At 40.9% G+C, this 27,647-nt stretch overlaps 1 protein-coding gene across 1 annotated transcript in view; it reads left to right on the top strand.

The window, feature by feature from the left end:
* The window catches only part of CNTNAP5 (contactin associated protein family member 5), a 412,329-nt gene that overhangs the window by 255,765 nt on the left and 128,917 nt on the right, over window positions 1-27,647 (top strand). Inside the window, exons 5-8 of the mRNA XM_077181609.1 lie at window positions 5,143-5,290; window positions 12,173-12,376; window positions 14,328-14,512; window positions 18,027-18,170. Coding sequence (XP_077037724.1) covers window positions 5,143-5,290; window positions 12,173-12,376; window positions 14,328-14,512; window positions 18,027-18,170 — 681 coding nt within the window. The remainder of the gene's footprint in view (window positions 1-5,142; window positions 5,291-12,172; window positions 12,377-14,327; window positions 14,513-18,026; window positions 18,171-27,647) is intronic.

The following is a 27,647-nucleotide window of genomic DNA, read 5'->3' as shown; positions in this document are numbered from 1 at the left end:
AGCTCTGGATAGCTTGAATCAAGTGCCCCCTTGTCCTTTTTCTTCAGGCACTGGAGACAGCACACTCTGATGTCACAGGTGAAATTTGAAGTGGAGAGCTCTTTTCCGTGCTTGTATTTCTTTTACTGAAGGTAGAAATGTTGGAAATTGCTAACATCTGTGTTGTATGCCCTCTGCACATTTATAATCTGATTATTTCTTTCCCCTCAATTCAGCTCATCAGAGTTACTTGGGCAGAAATGAGAGTTTTCAATATGTCTTAAAATACCTCCTCTAGAAGGCAGTTAACCTCAGGTCTGCCTGCTCACCATACAGGGCTGAGGTTTGTGCAGATGTTGCTGCTTGCATACTCATTTTGAACCCATCCCATTACCTGTCTAATGGAGTGGGAGAGCAGAATGTATTCAGCAGAGCCATGATGGGAAGCACCCTCTGCAAGTATTTAAATAAGTTGCCATTTGGTGTGCAGAGAGTTTGTTCTGGGGGAGGCTGAGATAAAGTCCTGCAGCTGATCTTATCTTTTGGATTAACTGGGCTTTCATGAGCAGACACTTGCACCCAATTTCCACTTGTCTGTTGGGAGGTGGAGACCAGTCTAAGAGGCTGGCCAAAGGATGATCTGAAGCTCATCAGGTTTCACTGGTATGATCTGGCATAGCTCTGAATTAGTACATGAGGTAAAGAAACCAATATGTGTCTTCAGATTTATCAAACAACTGCTGTATTTCACCACAGTTGTGTGACATTCTCCTGAACTGCCCTTGAAAAGCTTTGGGGATCCCTCTGAATGGGAGAGATGTGAAAATAGCCCATTTAGTTGAATCATTGTTTTTCCTGAAGGACTCATCCATGCAAATTCCAGACAACAAGAGCAGTTTTGAGATTTATGCTTCTTTTCAAAGTTTTCTTTTCATTTAAACTGGAATGCCATTTTGTCCTTTTCACTATAATCCATGAACTAGGTAAGCTGAGCTTTGGGAGGAGCACTGTGTCTGCTTGTCTCTGCTATTCCTCCCTACATGCTGACAGCTGCTGCCCAAGAGGCAGCACTGAGCCGGTCGGACCCTGCTCCAAACCACTGCAGCTGCTCTGCCCTCACCTTTTCATGCTGTGGGACCTGCCTTTGCTGGCTTGTAAAAAAAGCCTCATAAAATATTACTGTGGTGCCATGGTCTGTGTCACAGCAGAGCCCCGTGCAGCCAGGCATTGTGGAACAAGCTTGGTCCGAGGGGCAGCCCTGGCCAGCTGTTAACCTGGCAGCCACTGGCACTGGGGAAAAGCTTTTGCCTTCAAGAAGCTGGTGGCAAAACCTGGCACTAATGGAGCTCTTTGATTTATAAGCCCCATAGAATGCCAGAGGCAGAATTTCCCATGTAAATCATCCGTCTGTTGTGTTTAAAGGGCTTGTTAAAAGACACAGATTGAAGGGCTGTGCTCCCTCCCAGAGCAACTGTGTTGCATGGGAAATGCAAGTGCTTTGTTTTCTGCACTTGTTTGTCATTTTGGTCCTGGGAATTAATCCTTATCAACAACAAGTTGTAATAGAGGCCATTTCTCAAGAGGACTTCTGCCATTCTCACCGATAGGTTTACTGTTAATCAATATTTGAACCTCCGGGGCTGTGAAATCTGGGTACTGCATCCTACTTTTATCTCCTTTAATGGATGGATTTTTTTCTGTGTCAGCTGTGGCTCTTAAGTTTTCCAGTGACCGTCCGTGGCAATTGGTATTATTCAATCAATGGTCTACAGCCCACAGGTGGTCCATAAAGCATCAAAAGGTGATGTGTATAGCAGTGGGAGTTGGAAGGGAAAATCAAAGCAATCCTGAAGGCACACACACAGTGATGCCCCGTCAGTAGCAGCAAGCAGGGATGTGCCAGCAGCTCACAGAACCATCTCGTAGGCACAGATCAATGGGTACAGCACTGCCTGTGGATTTTCTTTCTCTAAAAGGGTCATTAGCTCTTTGCTTATTAGAGGAGCTTGAGAAAAAAAGTGCTCTAAGGGCAGTATTGGACCTCTGAATAATTTATTTTTACCAGTGTGGCTCTTTTGTTTTGGGAAGGATGTTTTTACATAGTTGCCCATCAAGTTTGGAGTGAACTAACGGATCTGGAGGCTGGATGTGAATAATTCTGGCTCTTGCTTGAGGTGTTGAGGGAAGATCCCTAGCAGAGATGCCAGTGGGCAGGCAGCGAGATCGACTCGCAGTGGGTGTGGTACAGCTGTGAATCTTTTCCCTGGCAAAACCACAACCTCCTTGATGGCACAGACAGTCTCTAAAGTTTGCTGGACCCCCCCATCTTGTTTCACAGTATTAAGGTGTACTTTTTCTTTTGTCTCTTACTTTTCACCTTCACTTTCACTCTAGTAACAGCTCTTTAAGCTTTTCTTCACAATTTGGAGGACTGGAAACCCTCTGTTCCTTTGTTGTTTATCTTCTTTCTTTTTTATCTTATTAAAGGTGAGACATTTACATAATCACAGGGCTCCAAGAACATGACCCTTTGGAGCAAACAAACAGAAAACAACAATCTCCTTTATGCATCTTATATATCCATGTGTCTTACTAAAAATGTGAGGACTGCCACAGCTATGACTGTGAGGCTTAGTCTCTACAGACAGTTTCATTAGTTTCTTGTTCTGAAAAGAACAAGATTTTTCACTTGAAATATAAGGAAAAAAATCTAGGAAAAACTCTCTGCTGGAATTTGAAATTGGCTCCTATGTGAAAAGCAGTATGAGTAAGATCAGAACATATAGAACTACTGTTTGTTCCACTCCTCAAAACATATCTGCTGTATTTGGTTAACTTTGAATTAACATCAACAAGAATCTCCATTAAAAAAAAAAAAGCTTATTTTATGAGAGGTTAGTTAACTGTCATATCATACTTGTAGAAAACAACATCTTGTGCATAAAAAGTTCAGAGCTAGAGGTATAGGAAAAGCAAAGCTTTGAGGACAACTGGGATAACCAGATTTTTTCCCCTTTTCAGCCTGATAAGCTCCTAATAGAAATAACTTTACAGATCTGTAATGGATTAACCCCAACCATAACCTGAGCCCCACAGAGCTGCTCACTCTCCCTCTGTGGGATGGGGGAGAGAATTGGAAGATTAAACATGAGAAAAGTCATGGGTTGAGATAAAGACAATTTAATGGGTAAAGCAAAAGCCAACCACACTTTTGCAAGCAGAACAATTCTCCACTTCCCATGGGTGGGGAGGTGTTCAGCCATTCTCAGGATAGCCAGGCTCCATCACATGTAACGATGACTTGGGAATACAAACTCCATCACTCTGAACATCCCTCTGTCCTTCCCCAGCTCTGTGTGCTGAGCACAGTGCTGCCAATGGGATGGGATATCCCTGTGGCCAGCCAGGGTTACCCCACCCATGTTCCCGTGCCCCCCAGTCTCCTCGCTGGTGGGATGAGGAGCAGAAGGGTCCTTGACTCTGTGCAAGCACTGCTTGGCAATAACTAAATCATCTCTGTATTATCAATGCTGTCTCCAGCACAAATCCAAAACACAGCCCCATACAAACTACTGTGAAGAAAATTAACTACACTTCAGCCAAAACCAGCATGTGATCACGTGTTTTGAAGGGTGGTTTTTCAAGGAGGTAACTGGGATTGTGAGAGATCATTTCAGTAACGTTGTTCATCTTCAGATGCAGGCAATAACAGCAATGAAATGCTAAGAATGTTTTAGGAAGGGAGATTTATGTGGTCTTTTGCGTTCATGACTGGGTGGAAAATAAGGCGTATTGTATATAGAAGAGAATTTCCCCAAGTTACAGTTTTTAAGGTGAAATGAAATGAAAAGGTATAGTTTCAAAGGATTGTGCCTTAGAGATGTTCCAGAATATTGTTTAATTAATATAGTTCTAATAAAACAAATGAATGCTGAGTTTAGTAAAACAGGAATACACTGAATTTGAGGTTTTACACCATTTATAATAACATTTGGGAAAATGTTGGAATGCTTGCATTTGAGGAAAAAAATTGAGTGGAGATGAACCCCTAATCTCTTTAACACATCCTTCAACCATCAAAATGAATTGTAGGTCTGCTTTAATGGGCTTATTCCAATTTTGCTCACAACTACATTGTGTAGGTGAATGGTGCCAATTTTTGAATGGCAGAAGCAGTTTAAACGGGTACAACTTTTTGTGATGAAATTTTATGCTTACAAAATGCAGGACCTCTTTTACAAATATGGCTCTCCTGTGAGATTATGTTTTTGTGTGTTCTCTCTTTGCTTTTCATGTTTTACAAAACTGTTAGCTTCAAATTTCAATCCTAGCTGAATTACTGAAATGTTCTGAGGATTGCAGGAAGTCTGTGATATTCCTGGGCCAATATTACAGATAAGGGTGTAAAGATGAATTGAAAATGCTTCAGGCAGGAATACAGCCTTGAAGTTTTTCTGAAGGTTTGTCTTTGAAATCCCTCGGTCATTCTTCATCCATGAGAGAATTTCCTCTTGCTAAGTTATAATTCTGACTTGGGCCATTAATTTTGGCTTGCTGTTGCAGGCAATTAATTAAATAGGTAAGGAAAGAAATTAAATTATTATGTTTGCATGCTTTAGCTCTCTTGGGTGCAAACACAGTCAAAATGCTGATTCTCCTGTGTACTTACTCAGGCTTTTATCTCCTCCTGTTCCTTGCTTGAGCTTTCTGTTGGGTATCTGGAAGTCCTGTTCTTCTTCCCAGACTCTCAAGAACTAAAAGTGGCTTGTGTCTATCATTTAGTGCTTCCATGAGTGCACCAAAGGCTAAATCAAGCCCCATCTTTCACTGTGCTGACAGGACTCTGACTGTTTTAGGGGTTGATGGAGTATTACAGTGCACAGGAATAGCCTGGCTTAGGAGAAATTGTGCAGCATCTTCAGCATCATCCCCCACCTGATTTTGTTACTCTGTGTATACATCCCCACTCTGCTGAGGTGACTGAAGTTTCCCTTCATAAAAGATGCAGCACTTAGCAGAAAACTTGGCAATCAATTAAAATAATTTTAATTAATTTTTGAGACTAAGAATCGTGAAGAGGGGTGACAGTTCACAGCCTTTGTTCAGAGCGCTGCGTTCACCTCTTGTTGCTTAATGTCTCACCAAGGTTTTTTGTCTTTCCAGGTTTTCACAGGGAACAGCAATGCTGACAGTGTGGTTCACCACAAACTGCTGCACTCCGTGAAGGCTCGATTCTTGCGCTTCATCCCCCTCAAGTGGAACGTTGGTGGGCGGATAGGACTGAGAGTTGAGGTCTTCGGCTGCTCTTACAGTAAGTGGCTGCATCTTAACCCACATTTTGTCAAAGAGCTTTTACTTGGTGCTGGTGGTGCTGTGGGAAGAGTGCAGTAAAAGTTTTATGAGTTAAAATGTAACATGAAACACATTTCCATTGTTTATTTTTTCTAGTAGTTGTTCTTGCCTTTCTGCCCAGGGATGTGGTGCCCGTCTCACTCAGCTGGTGAGGCCTCCTCAGGGCTGAGCCCACCACAGAGCAATTTGATGCTTCTGGGAGAGCCAGGCAGTCACATGCTGCAAAACCTCCTGCCCACAGAAGGTCACAAGGCTAATTGGGAGCTGTTTAAGGCTATATTTGCCTAAACAGTTCATTTGTGAGTTTAAGGCCAGTTGTGTTTGTGAGTTTAAGGCCTAGTTGTGAAAATAAGGTGCTGTGGATTCTGCAGCTCTGGTTGTGTTTGGAGTTGATGACTTCATAGCTTCAGAGGGCAGAGAACCTGTCTGCTGATTTAATTGCCTTTACACAACAGCTTTCTTTGGCCACTCTTAACACGAGATGGTCTTTGATGATACGGTCTGTAGTGTTTTGGGTTTTGGAGCAGCTGGTAAATATTGCTGGCTTAGGGTGTTTTGGTGACAAATCTTGTCATAGTGCTGCAGATGTATGACCTATGACTGTAGCAGACTGAATGTAAGGCAAAAGGGCTGATGGTGATCCATTGCAGAAAATGGAAGTCCACTCATGAGGAAATACAAGTCCAATATTTGTTTCTCAGGTGACTTTGTGTTCATTTCTGTTACTTGAGATGATGCTGAAAATGGGGGAGATTTTGTTGTGGAGAGTTCAGGGGATTAACAGCATTTCACTGATAAATTTGGGGCGGTGTGGCCCAAGTGACCATTATGTGACACCACTGGACTGGTACATTTCCCCTTTTAGGTAAGGTCCTTATCTGTTCCTCTGTTCCTCCCAAGCACAGATAATGGGCTGTAGCAGAATAAGCATGAAAACTATTTGGGAGACAGCCTAAATTCATCTAAGCTAAATGAAAGAGAAGTTTATTAAACTTTTTGAGTCACATGTTCCCACTGAACAAAGACACAACTCCAGGACTTTCTGAAGCCTTGTCACTGCCCATGGATCTTAGGACTGCTTCCCATGGTTTCACAGGAAGATTCTTATGGTCTCTATGTAGGTCTATTACATCCGTTCAGCTTCTTCTAGATGCTGTTTGTCCACTTGTACAGGCACTGTTGACTGACCTACAACCACCTGGTCTGGATGCACAGACATTAGGGCAAGAGACCTTTTCCAGGTATATTAGGGAACACATAAACTGAAAGCTGAAATTCAGAATCAACTGCCTTTGGTGACATAATTCTGAAACAGCCAGCTAATCTGTTTTCAAGAGCTTTCTTCTTCCAGACCTCTGCAGTGAAGAGTATAGTCCAAACAGTTGTGTAACAAATGGAACTTGAACTTTGGGAAGATTGAAACTTTTGTGGATGTTTTTTCTTTTTTTAATAGTAGTCCATGTGATCTACTACATGAGCACTACTTTCATGTCAGACAGTGGTTGTGTTTTCTGTGATACAAAGAAGATTTCAGAATCACTTGCAGGCTGAGTTGCCTTGTCTTATCATCTAAGTCTTCATCTTTGTCCTGTACCCTGTAGTTGCAGGAAATAAAAGTGCTTGTGCAGAATTAAAGTATGAGATTAAAGCAAGCCAGAAAAGAAATAAAGGGATTCATAAAACTTTTACAGGGTGTTGAAATATTCATTCCGTTTATATAAATGTGCCATTCACATTTCTCTCTGGCAAATTGCATATGCCAAGCAATACCTGTCTACAAGTTATGCTTATATAGTTTTACTTACTTGGCTACTCCTAACCCAGACACAGCAGCACTGTACAAAAGATGTTTGATCATTTTTAAAATGTCATCTTTAGTGGTATACTGACAGAATATCTGCTGCAGATCCTGAGCTGGTGTACAACTACATAAATGCATTTTGTAAAGTTGATAGCAGACAGACTCATCCACTGTGTTCAGCTGTAGTATAAGAAATATTAATAATCTGGAAAAAAATTTTAAAATTGCAAAGCTTAAGTTTCTAGAAACAGGCTGTTGAACAAGCCAGAAAGGAAACTGAAACAGAAGAACAGGTGTATTGAATGTGCACCATCTTCATGCATGTATCTGTATGTACATGAAAGAAGGGATGAGATGCTGAGAGAAGAAACAGCATCAGCTGATATAAATTCATCTGTAAGAGCCATGTAGGGCCTCCCTGCTGCCTTTTTAGGTGAATGTGACAGTCTTGTGGCAGCAGAAGGCTCTATTATCTCATTTTTGGTGTATAACCCTCCTATGAAGTATTCTCTGCTCGAGAGGCCCCAGGAACACAAGCCTGTGCTAACTTTTCCAAGTGCAGCTTTCACTGATGTCTGTTTAGTAGGGGGCACATGGCAGGCATCAGGTCTTGTAGGTCACCTGCCAGGTGACACTCTGCCAGGACACAGCAACAAAACATACTGAGGAATCCTGCTGAGTGCCCTGGATGCCAAAGTGGGTAACAGCCTGTGATGGTGCTGTGCTGCTGCTGAATGGCACTTGCTGTTGTTTATTGCTTCTGCTAGAAATAATTTACTATGAATTTACTCCTCAAGTCTCCCTGTCAAACAAAAGAGCTTTCTTTTTTTTTTTTTTCCTACTTCCCTTTTTCTTTTCACCATCTATTTGGCTGCCAGTTGACATTGTTTCTTTGGAAAAATAAAAACATGTTTTGAACAGAAAAGCTATTTCAGATTATGAGTGTACCTGATCCTATCCCGTACTTATTGAATTTCCTATGAATAAAGGACTCCAAGGCCATCATTCACAGATAGCTTGCTAAATGTTCACTTTCTTTAGAAAGTATTTATTTAAATGAAATTGATTACATTTTTTAAATCCCTGTAAATATCTCATCTGGTATCCTCAAAATAGGATCTTGAAGATAGGAAGGAGATGATGATCTGAAAACATACATTAATGTTTCCTGTTCAGAAAAGGGCTGATGATGAGTTCTGTGGAAAGTTCCATGCAGAAATACGTGTAAGCCCTTGCTATCCCTTTGCAGCAGTGGCTCCAGCAGTGTATTTGTAACAGATAAGCAGAACTGCAGCAGAGGACATGCTCAGACAAATGGCAAACCAATTGCTTTTGATGTTGGAGGTGGCAAGGGGCGACAAGTGTATCTTTATACTTGGGAAAAGTCTTGTTAGCTTAGCACAAGAAAAAAGAAAATTGCTGGCACAATTGCTTTTATAGGATAAGATTGATAGGTGCATTGAAGATGCTGATCATATTCTATAACTGGTTAACAGCCCAAGGTGCATCAGCAGTATTGGGTGTATGTGCAGTTAACAGGCTGGGATACCACAGGAGAAAGATAGGGTGTGATACAGGGTGTCTTGTGAGAGCAGAATTCTTCATTTGCAGTTCAGGGCTCTGATTTCTCATATTTTGCTGTCATTGCTTTGGGGAATATGATCTGATATTGTGCCTTTTTATTAAATTATTTTTTACTGGATTATTTTTCTCTCTGTTTTTTCTCTCTTTTTTTTTCTTTTCTCCCACCTTCCTTCACCTTCTCCTTTGTCTTCCTATGAGATAGAAAATAAGTCATTGCAGAGAACTGCTTAATGTCTGATGGTCCTTGACCAATCGTGTTTGTTATCAAATGCCCAAGGTAAATACCCAAATTCTTGCTTACCAAAATGAAGCTGAGATTTTTGACAGGGATAAACCTTCATGGCAGAACAGTCACCTCTGAAGTAGTCATCCACATGCATCCCTTGGTTTGCATGTCTGAGAGAGAGGTGGGCATGGCTTTAGGGGCATTCAGGCCAGAAAGCTGTGAGTGGCCAGGGCACACATCTGTTCAGACCAGGAGTTGTCCTCTTCCCTTCTGCCAGGAGCTAAAGATTCTGTTCATTGGTGCAAGCTCAAGACTGAAAGTTCCTGTCTCACATGGCAACTGTTCCTAGAGTTATTCTTGGTTTAGAATAACTTTGTTAAGTAAATGTTCACTTTTCCCAAAGTCTCTAGGAGGAAGGGCTTTCTTCTTGAGTATGGCTGTGTATCCTCTCTGCTGCTGGGAGCAGATTGCTGCACGAGCAGGCTCTGTGCTCTCACTGCTGCCAGCCTGTCAACAGCCTTGTTGATGAGGACAGTATAGAGAAGAGCCCAGAATGAATAAAGTCTGTCTTCAGGGAGCATAAGAACACCAGCAGGCAGTGCAGGATGAAATCACATGTTGTGTTTTAGTCTGTTATTGCTACAGATTTTCTGAGACTTGAAACATTTTGGATCCTCATTCTCTTGCTGGAAGAGGGGTATGGACATACATGGACTACAGAAGCACTAAGCAAACACCAAGCAGGTTTTCTGGAGTGGCTGTTTTTAACAGGAACCAACGATTTGTTGTCATGCAAACTGCCACTAATGACTTTTGGCTGCCAGTGTTAGCATTTATTTGACATATTCTCGTTTCATTCAGGGCTATTTATTGGCCAATGTGCTCACAACTGATAATTAGTGGAGCAGAGCTTTTCAGAAACAAGTTTTCCTTTGTGATATGCTCTGTAAATGTCAGCAGTAGAGCTCTTCAAGAAATCACGTTATGCTGTGGCTTAATGGAGGGTTGAGAACAAGAACTGAAGTGTGAATTTAGACTGGCTGGAGCCTTGGATCTTAGGAATAAGATTTAAAAGGGCCACTTTTTGAGCAGCATTGAATCAGAGCGTCCTTGCTCCTGCAGTACCTTTGGTTTTAAGAGCTAGGAGAAAAATCAACTTTAGTTGCAAAATGCTCTGGAAATCAAAGACTGTAAATTCTTTATAAGCTATTTCCTAATTGCTGCCTGTGTTGAAATGAAACCATTTTTATAAGACACTTGTGATTTACTTTAACCAAATTGTAGTATTTAATGTAGTTAGGGGAAATTCACAAGAACTAAACTACCAATTTAATTCCCTTTATAGAAACTGGCAGTCAAGGTGTCAATAGAGAGAAGTCAGCAATTCTGAAGAAGCTGTTTCATAACACCTAATTCAGAAGTTAAAAGCAGATGGCAGGAATACTTTCGTATTTGTGATAATTCCTAAACTAGCAACTGTTCCACAAATGAAGGGAAACAGCCTATTATAATTCTGACATCACAGATAAGAAGCTGGTCTTAGTTTGTTCAAGAGTGAATTTTCCCCAGGACTGAGTTTCTTTGTAGTTTTAGTCTCATAAAAAAATCAGTTGCTTTCTGATTTGGCATTAAGTTGGCTATGGAGTTACAGAATTTTGCATCAAATTGAAATGTTGTGCTCCCTGCAAGTTTGTAAGTGTGCCATCAAACTCCTGTACAAACTGTCATACTGATAGGCAGAAATTTTCATGATAGTTTCCATGGTAACAAATTGTTAACAGCAGTTTTATTTTCTGAGCTCTTAATAGTTGTTAATTGCAGACCTCTTTGATTTTTTCACTAAAAAAAAAAAAAAAGAGAGGAAAAAAAAAGGTTAAAACCCTCTCCCCCAGCTCTTATTATTTTTGGTTTGTAAAAAGGATCAGATGAAACTAGTGTTAATGCTTAAAAGGATAAAAGAGCTCTCAATGGAGTTTAGGTGACTTAAATGACTGACTTGAATCATGATACAGTTGCTGACAGGAAGTCTTGATCATATGAACCTCTCAGAAGCAAATAGAAAACTGATAGCTTTGGTTGATCCTTGAAATGTATGGTTTGCAAAGAGAGTCTACATTCTATCTTCTTGGGCACTAGGAGGGTGTTACTTGTCTTTGTGCCTGTGCCTCAGTAGTTATGTAGTTTAGTAAACCTTTCTTCAAATTCTTCATTTTCTGGTGTTCTTCATTTTTTAATATTTTTCTTAACAACAGAAAATACCAATTGACAAAATTGATACTTTATGAATAAATTGTGTCAAATTGCAGTTGGATAGAAATTGGAATTGAAGTAATGTATGTCAGTCAGATGTTTGTGTACAACATATTAGTTAAAAGTATTTAAAGCTACCTGAAATATTCTGGTTAGAGATACATTTAAAATTTTGTTTAAAAATAAGTTTTGCTTAAAAGACTACTTTATAAAGCAGAGAGAGTACTTCAGGCTGCTGCTGCCAAAGAAAATATTAATTGCAAGTGAGCAACAGAAAGCTTGTTTCCTACCAGAGTGATTGGGATTTTAGAGGCTGGCTGAAGGGGAAAATATGTTTCTAATAGGATTTTCAAAGGTGTATAATCAGTTTAGATGCCCAGTTCCCATGAAATCTCTTCAAAAGCTTTTTGAATTGATATTTGACTATCCCTGCCAGCCTAGTCGATTTGCATGCAGAAACATGGCTGATAAATGCCCATCACAAGCAAACAGCCAGCCCTCGGTGGCTGAGGGGATCCTTATCAGAATGCAGAGGTGCATGCAGGCATGGCTGACATGCAGGAGCAGCTCAACAGACTCTTGTGAAGCTACAAAAGTGGAGTGAGTACTGAAGTGTTCAAAGTAATGAATAACATCCTGAATGCATTTGAGAGGAACAGCAAATGTGGCAAGGGATGTTCTGGAGATCTGAATATGATGGGAGGCACCTGTTCTGTTCTCAAAATTTAAATGAGAGAGAAGTGTTGTGTGAGGAAGGCAAGTGCAGAGGGGTTCTGGTTTTATCCTCGTGTTCCCTTTCTCCAGCAGAGGGAGAGGATGGAAATGGATGAAATGTAGTTGCCCAAATGACCTGTACATCCTGTGGATGTACACTCAGAACAACACCTGACTCCAAACTGTATTTGAAAAGATCCTGAAAAAAATACAATCCCTCTTCTGATGGTGCCCTCCTTGCCATTTTGCCATTTTCTTTCTTCCAGAGTCAGATATTGCAGACTTTGATGGCAGAAGTTCACTTCTCTACAGGTTCAATCAGAAGCTTATGAGCACATTCAAAGATGTAGTTTCCTTGAAGTTCAAGAGCATGCAGGGAGATGGAGTCTTATTCCATGGAGAAGGACAGCGTGGAGACTACATAACCTTGGAACTGCAGAAAGGGAAGCTCTCCTTGCACCTCAACCTGGGTAAGGGTAATTAGGATTATGGTTTTGCATAGAAATCTATTCTTTTTATTAGACAGTATCTGCAGACTCTAGCTGATATCAACAGAATGTTCTGTGTGCCGATGTCATGCAGGACATGGTAGCTGAGCTAAGAGACTTTGGCTTCTCTAACTAGTGTTGAGCAAGGCAGAACTAGAACTGCTCAATATGGCTACTTCTGATTCTTCACATAGCTCCTTTTTCTTTTTTTTTTTTAATTTTGCATGTGTGCGGGATTTTTATATTAATTTTAAGAACAGCATTCTCAGGAAGTGGCCTTTGGACTGCAGGAAAGGCTTATTTTTGGTTTGTGTCTAATTTTTTTCCATTCACTCACTGATTCAGAGCTGAGCTGAGAATAGAGAATTTCAATGATAACATTCTGGTCAAAACATTGTTCACGCTGCTGTATGTTTCCTTCCTGAAAACTCTGAATATTCCTTCTTCAATATCTGTAAGGCCATCACTGTGCAATCATGTTGGATGAGAGCATCAGAGGAAAGGCTGGCTTAATTTTTTCCTGTAGAAGGATGCTTGTTTTTTTCCCTGATGGATACACTGAAGCACTTTGATAATGGTAGAGACTACTCCAGTAGGAATGATCATACCCCCCTCTTCCAGCCTTACTGCAAAATCTTCACTGGCTTCATCTGTGGGTGTCCCATGGTACTGGCCTCAGCAGTCTCTGCTGGCTCATGTTTCTCATATTGAGGGGTTTAAGTTGGGCATTTTTCCCCTTGTGCTTAATTATGTTTGTTTTAAAAATCAGTAACTATTTTCCACAGCTGTTGGACTTCATTTTTACATAAGCTCATTAATTGTTGGAGTCCCCAGGTTGTGCTTTCTTCCTTTCCTTCTTTATTTTTCAGCCAAGTTTGGAAATAATAATGCATCATTTTCTGATTTGGAATTTGGATGTTACTTGAACCAAAATCTGTCCCAAAGCTCTGAATGGGGGAATCTACCCCACTGAATTGTCCTCTTACAAATTTTTTGTGCTAGGATAAGAATATACTACAGTTAATTATATTCTGTAACTTCCAGAGGAGATACTGTTGTGAATGTGTATTTTGAGACGAGTTGGGTTTTTTCTTCAGCTGTAGCCCCAAGTGTACGAAATTTTAGCCATTTCAGGCCCTCTTTTTTGCATTCATATGTCATGACAAGGTTTTTGATGACTTCTCTTGAATCTGCTTGCATCTTGCCTGGTAGTTTTGGAGCATGTGTTCTCTCCATTCCGTGGGAATGTAAAGGAGGATACACATGTAAAGGAGGATACACACTCCATTTCAGTGAGAGGCTCTGAAGTGTTCAGACATGTAGCCGGCTGGAAAACAGAAGAGTGCTTGAAATTACTGGGTTAAAATTGCCAGCCTAAATATTTTTATGATTTGTGATCTATACTTTTGGAGAGCTAGGCCACATTTAAGAATTTTTATGAGCTGAACAAAACACTCTTATTGCTTCACTGACTAGTGCCTTCTTTTTAAACAATTTTCTTGTTAAAATGCAGAAAGCACAGAGTTGACAGTGAAGTGTCAGGATTGGTCTGTTAATGTGATTAGACAGAAGATTTTGGTGTTACCCAAAGGAAGCTCTTAAGCCACCAGGACCAAAAAGGCCTGGCAGAATCAAGGATACAAACAAAGTACTAATGTCCAGCCTGCTGCAATGTGTGAGTGCAGCATCTGTAACACCTCCTGGTTCATCACAAGGATTTCACAGGGAAAAATGTGTGTGTGGTGGGGGGATATACACACATGTGTGTGAATAAGAGACCCAAGGAATCTAAGGCAGTCTTTGAAAAGGATCTGTTTCCAAGAGCCCTGGCTTGCATCCTGGAACTCTGCTCCTTGCTTTCCTCGAGTCCCCATGCTCCAGTTAAGAGTCAGGAGGTAACTCTGGTGTCTTCTGCCTCTCTGTGCCACTCCAGGGGACTCCAACCTGCACTTCAGTAACAGCCACACCTCTGTCACCTTGGGCAGCCTCCTCGATGACCAGCACTGGCACTCAGTTCTCATAGAACGCTTCAACAAGCAAGTGAACTTCACAGTGGACAAGCACACGCAGCACTTCCGAACAAAGGGGGATTCAGATCACTTGGATATTGATTATGAGGTGTGTGAAGCCCTTTAGGTTATAACCTGTGAGTTGAGGTATGAATTGCTATAAAATGAATATGATGATCTTTCCAGCCAAGATCATTATTTAATATTTCCTTCCTAGAGAGCTCCTTTCATACTTTAACAGCATAAACTATGTCAGTATAATTCCATATATGGCAGAAAGTGGCAAATCTCTGTGCAAATAGGCATTGCATTATGTTTGCACTTCAAAGTATGGCAGACTTTGAATAAATGAGAAGTCATAGCCTGGGTTCTAGTCAAATGTTCAGGGAGCAGCTGTGTTATCATCTCCAATATGATTTTAATGGCATCACTGTGCACCATCCCTGCATTGAATTGAGCATGACTGTGGGGATTCCAGCTCTGAGTTGTCCCTCTATCCAGACACCACTTGCTTGAATTACAGCTCTCCACATAGAGATGAACAGGTGAAAATTATTGTATTCCCACCAGGAATGAAAGACCTCCAGTATGCAAGGAAGTTTTAGCGAGGTGGGTATCTATCTCTTCTCCCAGATAGCAAATGACAGGATGAGAGGAAATGGCCTCAAGTTGTGGCAGAGGAGGTTTAGATTGGATAGCAGGAAAATATTCCTTACTGAAAGGGTGGTCACACATCGAAATAGTCTGCCCTGAGAAGTGGTGGAATCATCATCCCTGGGAGAGTTCCAAAGATATATGGAAGTGATACCTGGGGATATGGTCTAGTCATGAACATGAGGGTGCTGGTTGGACTCAGTCTCAGAGGTTTTTTCAATCTTAGTAATTCTGTGATTCTGTGACTCTCACAACCAGCAGCTTGACCCAGTTCCCTTCACATCTGAGCATGTTGCAGAGCATGCTGATCTAGGGAGCCAGAGCAGCTCAGCAAAGGAAACGTCCTGCCTTCCCATAAACCTGAGCCTGGTGTGCTCCCCTGTGATGAGACCAAGGTGTGGCAGAGTGCAGTTTATATCACCCCAGCAGTTCAGTGCCTATGGATGATAGTTGTTTAAAAAGTACCTTAAACCCCTAAATATCATCATATCTCTATGCAAGGCAGCTCCTCATTTGTTGGCCATTGACGCAAATGCGTGCGAATTCCCCTTGTTCCTTTTTATCCCCTTGTGCTTGTCTGCCAAGTCTTCCTTGCCCACAAGGCTCAGGGTCATGCTTGCACAGAGCCATCACCCTGTCTGGGTGTGTTGAGCTGGCATGGTTCACTGCTTCAGAGACCACAAGTTCCCCCTTTGCACTTTGAATTCATTTCTCTGGAAAGGATCATTTTCCGACACACCCAAGGGAAAAAAGCAGACAGCTCAGCAGTGGCAGGTGCCTGCTCTCTCCTCTCATCTTCCAGATGAAATTCCTTTCTTTGCATTTCACAAAGCAGGGTGGAGAGAGTGGTACCTGTCCCCTGCACTGCTCTACCAAATCATAAGCACATTTAGTAGGGTCAGCACTTGGAACAGTGGGATTCTGCAACAGCTTTAGGGTGAACTATTAGGGGACAAAACTGTAACTGCTTTTAAGATGGAGTTGAGAAAACCAAATAACTGAGTCATCAGCTTTTCTAATTTTAAAATAATAAAATTTCTTACCTCTTGCTTGGTGCCAACTAGGGGAAACTCAGGCTCCAATCTAATTTACAGAACATTTTTCCAGATGTTCAAAAATAGGGAACATGATAGAAAAGATCTCCAGGTGTTGTAAATCAGCATCACTACCAACTACTTTGGCACTCAGACCTTGTCCCCTGAGCTTAGTTTTTCAGTGTGTTTTTTCTCCATTTGCACTGAGAGAGTCCTTCAGTCAAATGTAACAGCAATGAAGTCTACTGAAAGTTTATCTCAGCACACTTTAGGGATTAAAGGCCTTATGAGGGCAATAAAATCATTACTTTCATAATTAAAATTATTACCAATCACAAAGGAAACTGTTTTCTCTTAATAATGCTTTGGTGTAATTGATATTGATTTTTCTTCTGGTTTTGAAACCCCAGTACAGAGTCCCTAAGCAGGAGACTTGAAGAATAGAACATGAAAGAAGGAAAGTCTGGCCTCTTAGAAAGAACTAATGATTCTCACTGGAAAAAAACCAAACATTTCTACCAGATAAGCCCTCATGCCAATAACAAACCTGCAAGTGATGTAAAGTAGCAGTCTGTTCACTCTTTATTTCTCTGAAGTGATCAATTAAAACAACTGAGGTGCAAGTTCATTAAGAACTTGTTTTCAAGTAAATGTTTTCAAGGTTACCCAGGGAGGTTTCACTTGCTTATGTATCCCAGCTTGTAAGGTGGAGTGGGAGGAAAATAACCCCCAAATTGCCCTTTATTTTTGTAATAATGAGCTGAGGTAAGGCTTTGGGAATTGTGACAGGGGAATAGGGCTGACCAGGTTCCAGGAGCTGTCAGCCTGTAAGCAGTGCCACACAGCAGTGCATGCTCTTGCTGCAGTGGATGCAGCAGGATTGCAGCACAGGTCCTGATCAAGTGTGGCTGCAGGATCCCCATCTGCATTATATCACTCACCATGCTGCTGGCTGTGATGGGAAAAATGAGTAAAACTTCAGTGGTACTACCAGTAATGCTTTGCCAGAAAGGTCAGTAAAGTTAATTAGAAATGAGCTGTGACATTTGGAAAATGAAGGCAGGATTATCAGAATTTTTTGGGGTTGTGGAGTCTGGTTTTCTTTCTTTTCTTCAGAATCTAAACAATTATGCTGTGTTTGGGCAGCTTAATTTTCGTAGGCTCTTTGTCCTCCCAGGACTTTCAGCCCTCCAGTTGAGTGAGGAGCTGTAACCTGCACAGTGTTAACATCTGCCAGGACTGAGACAACAGCACAGCAGAACTTCTGAGCAAATGTGTAGCCTGCAAAACTCCATTACAAAGCTCAGTCCCAAATGCCACATGGGACAGTTGTAAAGACCAAAGGACAGTGAAACTGCAAGGTGCAAATGGGGTACTTGTGTATGTGATAGTGCCCTTCTCTGGCTGAAACCAGAACTGCTCAACACGTGCCTGGGGGAAAGGAGTGACCGCAGCTCCCAGGCAAACCCAGAGCTCTGAGGGCAGGGAGAGTTTATTCCCCCATCACCCAGAGGTTCCTGAGCACTGTGGGTTGCAATCTGGTGTTACCCTCTGGGCCAGTGGGGCTGTGGGTTGCACACTGTGGGAAGGTTTCCTTGTGTGTGGGTGTTCCTGGGAGGGGAGCTGGTGGCACTAGGATGCTGTGCCAAGGCACTTCAGAGCTGCTCCCAAAGCAGTGAGCTCTCTGTGCCAGAAGTGTTTCTCCAGCAGCAGAAATGCAATGGGAGCTGTGATTTCCCCTAAGAGGTGGTCAGGGCCTGCCTCATGCTCCCAGTGATGTTGTTGGTAGGAATTATTTCTTAAATAATACCCCAAGTGGATGAATGGAGTGGGGCTCTGCTCTCCTGCTTTTGGGGTGATAACACAATGTAATATGATATATATGTACACATACATATATAATCTAAATAACGCTGTTCTTATTCTTTCCAAAAGCTCAGTTTTGGAGGGATTCCTGTCCCAGGGAAGCCAGGAACCTTTCAGAGGAAAAATTTCCATGGGTGCATTGAGAACCTGTACTACAACGGAGTCAATATAATTGACCTGGCCAAAAGACGCAAACCTCAGATCTATACTGTGGTAAGAGGCAGTGCCATGTGCTTTCCTTCTTTGCTTCCATGCTTTCTGTGCTCTCGTGGTGCTGCTGGCTGCATTGAATGAGCAGAGTTCAGATTTGGATGGCTGTGGGCATAATTAGCTTGTTAAAATGATATTGCTGAGGTTAACACCAGCCAGCACTGGCTCCTGTGGAGAGAGTTATTGAGAGACATGTGGAAACCAATGCAATTCTCTGATTTTCCTGGTGTATTAGAATTTGCTTGGGGAAACATTTTAAATTTTTTTTCCAAGATAAAAATGTGTATATTTAATGGCATGATAGAAGTCATAGAGATTTTTTTTCCTGGTTAATTCAGATAAAATCTTACTTTTTGAACTATTCTCTGTCACTGTTGGGAAGTACAGCACTAGCAGAATTCTACTTTGATACTTCAGTTCATATTATAGAGGAGAAAAAATACTCGTGTTATCACTGGAAATAGTTTTCTTTGTGCTGCTCCTTATATTCAATGTATTGGCAGTTCTGAGAGCCATTGACTTTGCACTACTGTCTCTAAATGTGGAATGGTAGGGGTAAAGCAAGAGGAACTACAGTTTTATCCAGCTTGATAGCATAAACCACAAATATAACTTAACACATAGTAATGTCCAAAATTACAGATACATTTAAATATATCACAAAAATAACAAACATTTCATTTTGTAAGAAGAGTGAACTACACTCCCACAGCCTTGACAAACTATATTTAATTCAACTCTGTTCAGCTTTTGTCTTACTCCTACACTGTGCTTTGAGAAATGCCTTTTGGCTAACACTGTGTCTTTGGAGAACATGGAGATGAAACTCCTTCTGGCTCCCATGGCATCTTCTAGTTTGTAGCAATGTGTATGAAAACACAGAACCTAAAACAAAGCAAGCCAGAAGACCAAGGAAGTTCTTTCTGTGCTTTCCCTGCCTAGGGCAAGGCTGAATAGGCAGGGAGCTGGAAAATGGAACGGTGATGGGTGAGAAGTTCCTCACTGTGTTGTTGGCAGTCAAGACTGCCTCCAGGATCCTCCCCTGGGACTGAGAAACTGCTTTAATAATCTTGAGTTTGATTGTTCTGACTGAGGACTCAAAGGCAGAAATCCTATGAGCTGTGTTAAATTGCTCTTCCCCTCAGCTTACTTTCTAATGGGGGAGCAAAGAGCCTTTGTCCGCTTCTTAGGTCATTAAACAGCTGGTTGTTTTGCTGGTTGGGTAATGGGAAGGCCTTACTAAAGGGGAAGAGCAAAATTTTGCAATGCACTTTTTCTCAGAAGGGCATTGTCTGGGTGTAAGTGGCTCCAAGCAGTGAAACTCTGTTATCACTACACTTGGCTCAGACAATGCTAGATGAAAGGTCTAGGAATCCAGCTCCTTCTCTCAGTTTAAGGTAGTGGTGATGTGCCTCCACCCTTCAATCTCTTTCACATAAGTGATGATTTAAATGCCATGGTTTCCAGAGGCAGGCTGCTTACTGCATTTGCCAAGGTTTATGAGCTGCTCTGTGCTGTGTCTGTGACGCTTGGCTATGCAAAGTGTGTTGCCACGCTCAGAGTGCCTCATACTCTTAGATGAACATCCCTCTATTGGAAATGGGCCCTGTAAATATCTTTTCCAACATTCTTTGCATCCCAGCTGTTTCTAGCAACTCTCAGGTACTTCTAGGTTGTTCAGGCTGATCCTGTTTCCCTTTTCTACTCTTCCTCACTCATTAGCAATTAACTTCCTCAAATTAAAATAACTTGTTCTTGTTAAATCTAGTGTTTTGCCTGCCAGAGTTACTCTGCACTAAATGCTTTTACTCAAAGTGCATTGAGGTTTTCAAGCAACAAGCTCCATCCACAGGGAGCTGCAAGCTTCTCTGCTTCATGTCTTTGTAGTCACTAAGGTCATCTGAAGTGGAAATGCAATGAAAGGATCAGCACAGAAGAATGATTAAATGTAACAGGGACTTGGAACTACTCCTTCCAAAAATATGTTACCTATTTATGTCCTCTGTCCACAAGTTGGAGATCACCTGAGATGGTTCTGTGTTGTTAATCTCCAAAATACCTTTGTCTTTTAGCAAAAGATATTTGATGACAAACTGGTTGGTTTGGGATTAGAAAGCCATTAATGCTTAGAGATATCATTTTTTGCCTCCAAAGGCAGGCAGACTTCAACAGTCACTCTCTGTGCCTTTGTGAATGTTGCCACAGTCAGTGAGCCAAACTTAGGGATTTTCATACATAGCAGCTTTGGTTTTTTTCTATTTGTGACATCCTGCACACAAGCAGGAGAATGATACCCCAGCTTTGGAGGTATAGGTTTCCTCTCATGATGTAGTTCCTCACCCATATAAATAATGGTCCCAAATCAGCTGCATTTAAAGTCAGAGGAAGAAACTACAGGTTGTCAATAGCAGAGTGCTGTAGTTTGTACTGTACTCTTGGGTGGTGGCTGTGATTATCATTCTGCCTGTTCTTTTCTGTAACTCATTTGCAGTTTTCAGGCTTGCAATAAATCCCCTTGAGAAGGCATCTCAAGATAATGAGGCAGCCTGTCTCTTTGAACTGGAACTTGCCTTCAGAATTCCATTTTTGTATTGCCTGATACCTAACCTCCCTACATAGCACTGTCTGTTTGGACAGGCAATCTTTCTTCTCTCTGGGGTTTCTTCTGTCCCTGATGGCATGTTTTAGGCTTTGTGGCTTTTTGGGTTTAGGGGTGTTTTTTTGTTTTTTTTGGTTTGGTATTTTTTGGTTTGGCAGGTTTGATTTTTTGTTGGGTTTCTTTTGAGGTTTTCTGTTGGATTGGGGTTTTTTTTTGGGGGGGGGGGGGATGGGGGAAGGTTTGTTGTTTTGTTTGTTTGGGGTTTTCTGTTCATTTTGTTTTCCCTTCCCTTGATCATTGAATGTGGAGCAATGATACGGAATCTTTTATGTGCTTTTCAAGTGATTACTGCAAAAGGTTATGAGAAGTCAAATTTCAGTAATTAACCACTGTCATGGTCCTAGGGTAGACCCTGGGGAAACCTCATAAAATGCTTTAAAATAGTAATATAAAGGCTTGCCCTATTTACAAAATGTCTTCTCAGCACAAGAGAAGTGCAGACTGCTCATTATGAGAAATCATACAGCAGTTACACTTCTTGGGCAATTAAGTAGGGGCAAGAAAATATGCAAGTAAGAGCCACATTTACAAGAAGCAGAAGGGAAAGTTTTCTTCACAGAAGGAAATTTTATCTCTTGATATCTGGATGGAGAAGTCTTCATTGAGGGATTTTGTGCTTGTTAAGAGTATACATAGATGCAAGAAGAGATGGGACAAGTTTTAGGAAAACAAATCCATTGAGAATTGCTAAATGCATCTGGTTGAGGGGGGACATAAGAGAAAACAATAACTATAGCCTCCTGAAAATATAGAATCCATTCCACCATGGATGGGTGGAATCTAGCACCATTAATGCTAGACTCTGGTTGCACCTTTAGCAACTGCTCGAATGTGACCTGTGGCCAGTATCTTAACTTCTTTTTGTGCTTCACTGATTTGTGATGCCAAAATGGAAGTTGTCTAGCTCATGAAAAGAAATGAGGAGATCATGAAAAGATGCTGTGTTTGGTCTTCTCAGTGTTCCACCCTACTTACTCACTGAAATTGAGTAAAACACAATCTCCCTTTCTCTCCCATTACCTCTGGCTAATAGAAATTGGAGTTGCATTTTTGTTTAGCAGAGCAAAGCCTGTGCTGGCTCCAGAGGAGTGCAGGGTACTACTGTAAGGCAGAAGTTGTCAGCTCTCAGGTATGCTTGAATTTCTACGCTGGCCTGCCATGCTGAATGTGAGAGTGACAGCTCAGCACAGCGAGGGATGTGGTGACATGTAAATGTATCACTGTAGTGCCTTGGGGAAATAACCAATTGCCAGCATCAAAGAGCAAGGAAAGATACCTAGTGACAGGAGAATGTAAACTAATAATTCATTCTCTTTATAGAGAATCCAAACATGCTATTTTATTAAGCTGATTTGAGATACCTTCATCCTGAGAAGAATTTACTTGTCTGTGAATGTCTCGTTCTACCAAAGTGCTCTGGCAAGTGTTGATCTATCTGTGAACATCAGGCTGGTGATTTGTGAAGGCCCCTCCTAAGGTTTGGAGAATCACAAGTTAGATTTTTTTCCTATTATTGGTGCTCCAATAAGACTATAGGAATCCTATATAAAAATGTTGGAAGTTTTCAGTGACATTTTTCACAACTTTCTGTGGACCAAGATGAATTTCTAAAAAAATAAATTTTGTTCAATTATTTAATGAAAGTGTTGGGTCACACAATTAAAGAGAGAATGGAATTTGTTATTTTTTAGATAAGGCAGGTGAACTCAGATTCTAGAAATATTTGGTTCTTTTAAAAACAGGTTTTTATATTTTCTTCTATCTTTCTTTGTGGTATCTGGGTCTTCAGAGGAGTCTCCTTTGCATTCTACCTGCAATGTGGAATAGCAAGGAAGTCTATATAAATAGCATTCATTCTAAGGTCCTATTTTATTGTTCCTGAAGGGTATAACAGGATTATTTTGAAAGAAATTAAGTGTGTCACCTCAATTGAGGTCGTGAAATAAAGTCTATTTAAATAACATCTTTCCCATTGATTTCAGTTGGCTTTGTCCACAATTCTAAAGAGTTTCAGCTTGCAAATGTATAATCCAGCACATAGCTGCATTAATAAACTCTCCTTGATATAAAAGTTTCTTTGTGTTAGGATTTTGATAGTTGTGATGGCAACAAATGAAGCAAGTATTTCGGGGAGAGAGACCATATTTTTTAATAATTCTGGATGACATGCAGAAAAAAATGACATGTTTCTGAGCAAACAAGGCTTTTTTGAGAGTCATCAGACTTCAGCAAATTACAGGTTAGAAACAATTGTTCAGGGTTTCATTTATTACATTATCTGGCTAGTCAAATTGAATGAATAGGGCAGTTAGTGCCTGCTGAGCAGAGGAGGATGTTTCAAGGTGGGAGGTGATAAGGCTGTTAGTCCCTGTAGGAGAGGAAGAGAGATGGCTAATTATTGTCATAGGAGCTAGCAGGGGATAAGGAAAATGGGAGAAAATGTAATTTTCTGCAAAGCCAAGGCTTTAGTATATTTTTTAAGGTCTTATTCCTATTGGTAAGGCCTTAGGAACTCTTTGGCACTTGGCATAACAGAAGCTGAGCCCATCACAGTCAGGAGCCTGGATTGTGTGCAGTTCACACCAACCATTTAAGCTGGTGTTGTGCTATGATACACAGATAATTGGAATTTAAAAGAGGAAAATCTATTAAAGGAAACTAATACATAAAAAAAAAGAAAAATGCTGATAGGAATTGCCTTCCATACACCTTTCTTTTTTAAGTTAGATGTGATTCTGTTTTCATAATAATAATGAAGGAAAAAAATCTCATTGCTGCTGCATTTTGTTCTAGGCAATAAAAACTAATAAGCTGTAGATCACTTTACCTTGAAGTGGAGCAAAATTGGACTTGGACTGTAATAATTTGCCAGTTTGATCTAACACATCTATCTTATTCACTTCTAGCAAGGTGAATTTGAGAGGCTGGCTTCATTCCTACTTGTTGCTTAAAGTGAATATTCTCCCTCACCAGGAGGTTGGGTGTGGGTGAGATCTTGGGAGGAGACGTAGCCAGGACAGCTGATCCAAACTGACCAAAGGGATATTCCACACCAAATGAGTCTGCTCAGCAATAAAAGCCAAGAGAAAAAGGAAGGCATTCATTATTGCAGAGCAACTCCTACACATGCTGAAGCCCTGCTTCCTAGGAAGTATCTGGGCATCATCTGCTCATGGAAAGTAAAAATTAAGTCTTTTGTTTTCCTTTGCTTCTGTGTGCAGCCTTTGCTTTATTGAACTGCCTTTCTCTTGACACAAGAGGGTTTTCTTCCTAGCATCCAGACAAAGTCAATACACCACAGAGAGAAAATATTAAGTGGTCGCTATTTTCTGTGTATGTGTGTTTCCTCCTGTGGTCTTTTTTCCCCCTTTTCCTGTCTGAGAAAAACAATGTAGAATGTTTCCAAAATATTTCTGTATTTGCTCTCATCTTTTGTCAGCATCTCTTAACTATTGCACCATGAAATGAAACAGTAATGTACAGTTACTATGGGCATAAAAATGCTAAAATCCTTTGTTCTGCTTCTGACCAGTGACACAGTCAGTTTAGGAGTCTGAGATAAAGAACATTCAGAAAGGTCCAGCCAAGCATCTAATCCCTTTTTCTCTCATGTTGTCACAATGTTTCAGTTTCTTCTAAGTCTTCTCTATTTTTTGTAAAATGTTACTTTCCCTCCATTGGGAATATTATTTTAATGTAAGCAACTTAAATCAATGTGACAAACAATTAACATTTTGTTGGAATTCATGGTACCTGCAGTAAGTGGAGATAGGCCAGTTCTCTATCACGAGATTGATTATCACAGGGCCATATTAGTTTCAATGTAACTTGGACCAGGAAAGCTTTCAGATTTCCATATTGAAATTTTTTTCAGAGAAACAGAAACCCATCTCAGTACAGGAACTTTTGGTCCCCTGCCCTTGGGATGGACTGGTTGCTCACTCAGTGGACCCATCCTAACTGAAGGAACACTGTGCACCTTGGTGCTCCCATATCCTGTTTGAAGACAGTTTGCAGCAGTATTTCAGAAGGCTGGAGCTGGTATCTCACTTTGATTTGCTTTTCATGTAGTGTTCAGCATGGTCTTGAGAAGTACATGAAATATGTGGGTCTCCTGACATTTGTTCTGCTAGAGAGAATTAATTTAAAAACAGGGCTTGAAGGAACCTCCCTCATTCTCAAAATCCAGTTTCTCAGAGTTGAAGTCCAATTTTTCATCTTAGCCTTTTAAAACTGCATCAAAGGTCACCTTTTTCTTCTGTTACTTTCCTTGTAAATTCATCTGCAAACTCAGTCCCTTCACAGCTAGAAGTAGTCCTCCAATTTCCCAGCTGGAGATATTCTTGCCAGGTTACCACATTTGTATCTCAGCCAGGCCTGGGATCTTAGTCCCTTTACCTGTCATATGAAATCATCCTTTCTAATCCTCTGCAGAAAGCAAGATACCCTTTTTATTGGACAGTATCCACAGAGTGATTAATGAGGAAAGTTTAAGTGCCCATTTGATGCTCTAACCTGCAGGTAGAATGAGAGCTCAGAAATACTCATTTATTGTTCTTTCTTTTCAAGCTGTGATCTTGGCCTGGATCCTCTGGTAGGCTAAGTGCTGAGAATTGCAGTGCAGCTGTCAGTTTGAATAATTTCCCAAGTGCATATTATTTTTGATTAGTATTCTCTGAGAGCAAGGAGGATGTATAAGGAACTTGTTACCAATTGCCCTGACTGTGGTGTTGTCTTCTCTTTTCATTGAACAGTACATAATACTACGTGAAGAAGGGCCAGAAATGACTGAAATTGTTCATTAAAGTTATACAGGTTTTATTGAAGTCCCACAGAAGTCACTGGAAAGTTTCCAGTCAGTTTTGGATGAAGTTTATGGCTCAGAGGATCTTCTATGTAATCCACTTTTGTCCTCATCACTTAGCAACTGTGTTCTTCCATTCTCTTTTAATAGGAGAGGCTCTGGTTCTTCTTTAAAATGCTGTAACATGCTGCTGCCTGTTCATTCCGCATCTCACTTGAACAAGAACCACCTCTAAAGCTGTACCCTGCCTGCAGAAATCTGGGCTGCTTCTACTCTTTTCTTAAGACAGCTGTCATGGCAGCCAGTGAAAAAATTGCAAGTATCTTGATTGCATTTTTAGGCTCAGAAGTTTTCTCTTGTAAGAACAATAAGAACTATTTTGTTAAGATTTCAGTGCTTGTTAGAGGAGTTGTTAATCAGTCTGGAGATGGACTCAATGGAATTCTCAAATGCCACGATAGCTAGAGTTTCCAGCAGCTGGGTAGAGCTGAACGTCCCCTTTATTTGCTCTAGGGATTAGACCATTCTTATCCCATTTCCTAGCCAATGAGCTCTTACTTTTCAGTTAAATCGGGTTCAATTATAAAATCAAGTGTCTTCCAGATATCTGGCATATACTCTGGAGAGTTCCAGAACTGCTGCCAATTAATGCAAAATGCTCATGATCAGATGAAGGCTTAGAGGCAGCTGTTTACTTTTCTGACTTAGACCTGCTGGAAAATTTTGATTGAAAATCACACTCACAGAAAATTTAATAATTTTTTTAAAGGGAACCCATCCTACTTCAAAGTAACAGTTGTGTGTCTTTTTTCAGGTTTTCATGTTACTGTCTCTAGGGAGGTAGACAGGTTGGTCAGTGTAAGGGTGTCAACAACTGTTGTTGGTGTGTATTAACTACATAATCTGGCTCTGCTCTGGAATGCTGGTTTAAGTTGTTTCCCTCCTAAATTAATCAGTTGAATTGATTTAAGTTCTTGGGGCATCAGTTGTTTTACTCAACTTTTCTTTTTTTTTTTTCCTTTTATTTTTCACAAATCCTTGCTAGTTTTTAGTCCTGACTGCAATTGCTTATGGCCCTTATGTCATGGAGGTCTCAATTTTTGAATAAGAGTAACAAAAATACCTCCTGAAAAGAACCCCCCCAAAAGGCAGGCACACCTCTTGTCTGTCTTACACAAGCACCTTTAATCCCATTTACACAGAATATTGCAGCACCAGCTTTGTGCATTTCCAGCTCTCTGTTCTTATGGTGTGTAGAACGACACCTGCTCTGCTTCAGTTTAGACAATGGAGAGGCTAAAGTTGAGGTCAGACTTCAGAGCTTGAAGGCTGACCAGGTTAAGCAAGGGAAGAGATGTGTAGCTCCTGTCCATATGTCCCAGCATTGGCATTGCAGTCAGAACTCTTTGCTGATCATGTCTCAGGACAAGACTTCTGGCCTGAATTTTGATTAAAACTGAGGTAGAAATGTAACAATAGCAAAAAAAAAGTTTGTGCCGTCTCTTCGTGCAGCAAATCCCAGCTGGTAGAAGAAACCTTTTAAAGGCTGAGACCAAATTTTCATCCTACTTCCCACCTGAGTAATGTTCAGTGGCGTTCAGATAGGCTTTGGATTATATCTCAAAACACATTGTATTATGATATACCCATGGGTTCCTTTTGCCAAATGTGGTTGGTAGCATTCTGAATCTAACAGGTACTATGCAGATAGCTCCATACAGATAAGTATCTATCAAGGATTGCTTCATCCAGTGATAACTTTGTCTATTTCTGGCACCTTATTTCCTGTTAAAAAAATAAAGACTGGAAAGACGTTTGAAAGTGATAGGGAACAGTTTCATCATCTGTCTGAGATTGCAGGCAGGAATTCCCCAAGCACTGTGCAACTTCCCGCACATCCATCAAGTGCTGTTCATTATAATTATCCAGTTAGAGTGAGGTACAGGCTCTGATGAGAAGTGTTATCATGGAGAAAGCCTTACACTCCAATGCTTTTATCAGATTACAGCTGGTATTT

This window comes from Agelaius phoeniceus, chromosome 7 (genome assembly GCF_051311805.1).
Source record: "Agelaius phoeniceus isolate bAgePho1 chromosome 7, bAgePho1.hap1, whole genome shotgun sequence".
In the NCBI taxonomy this organism is placed as follows: domain Eukaryota; kingdom Metazoa; phylum Chordata; class Aves; order Passeriformes; family Icteridae; genus Agelaius; species Agelaius phoeniceus.
This window is presented reverse-complemented; position numbering and strand designations above follow the sequence as displayed.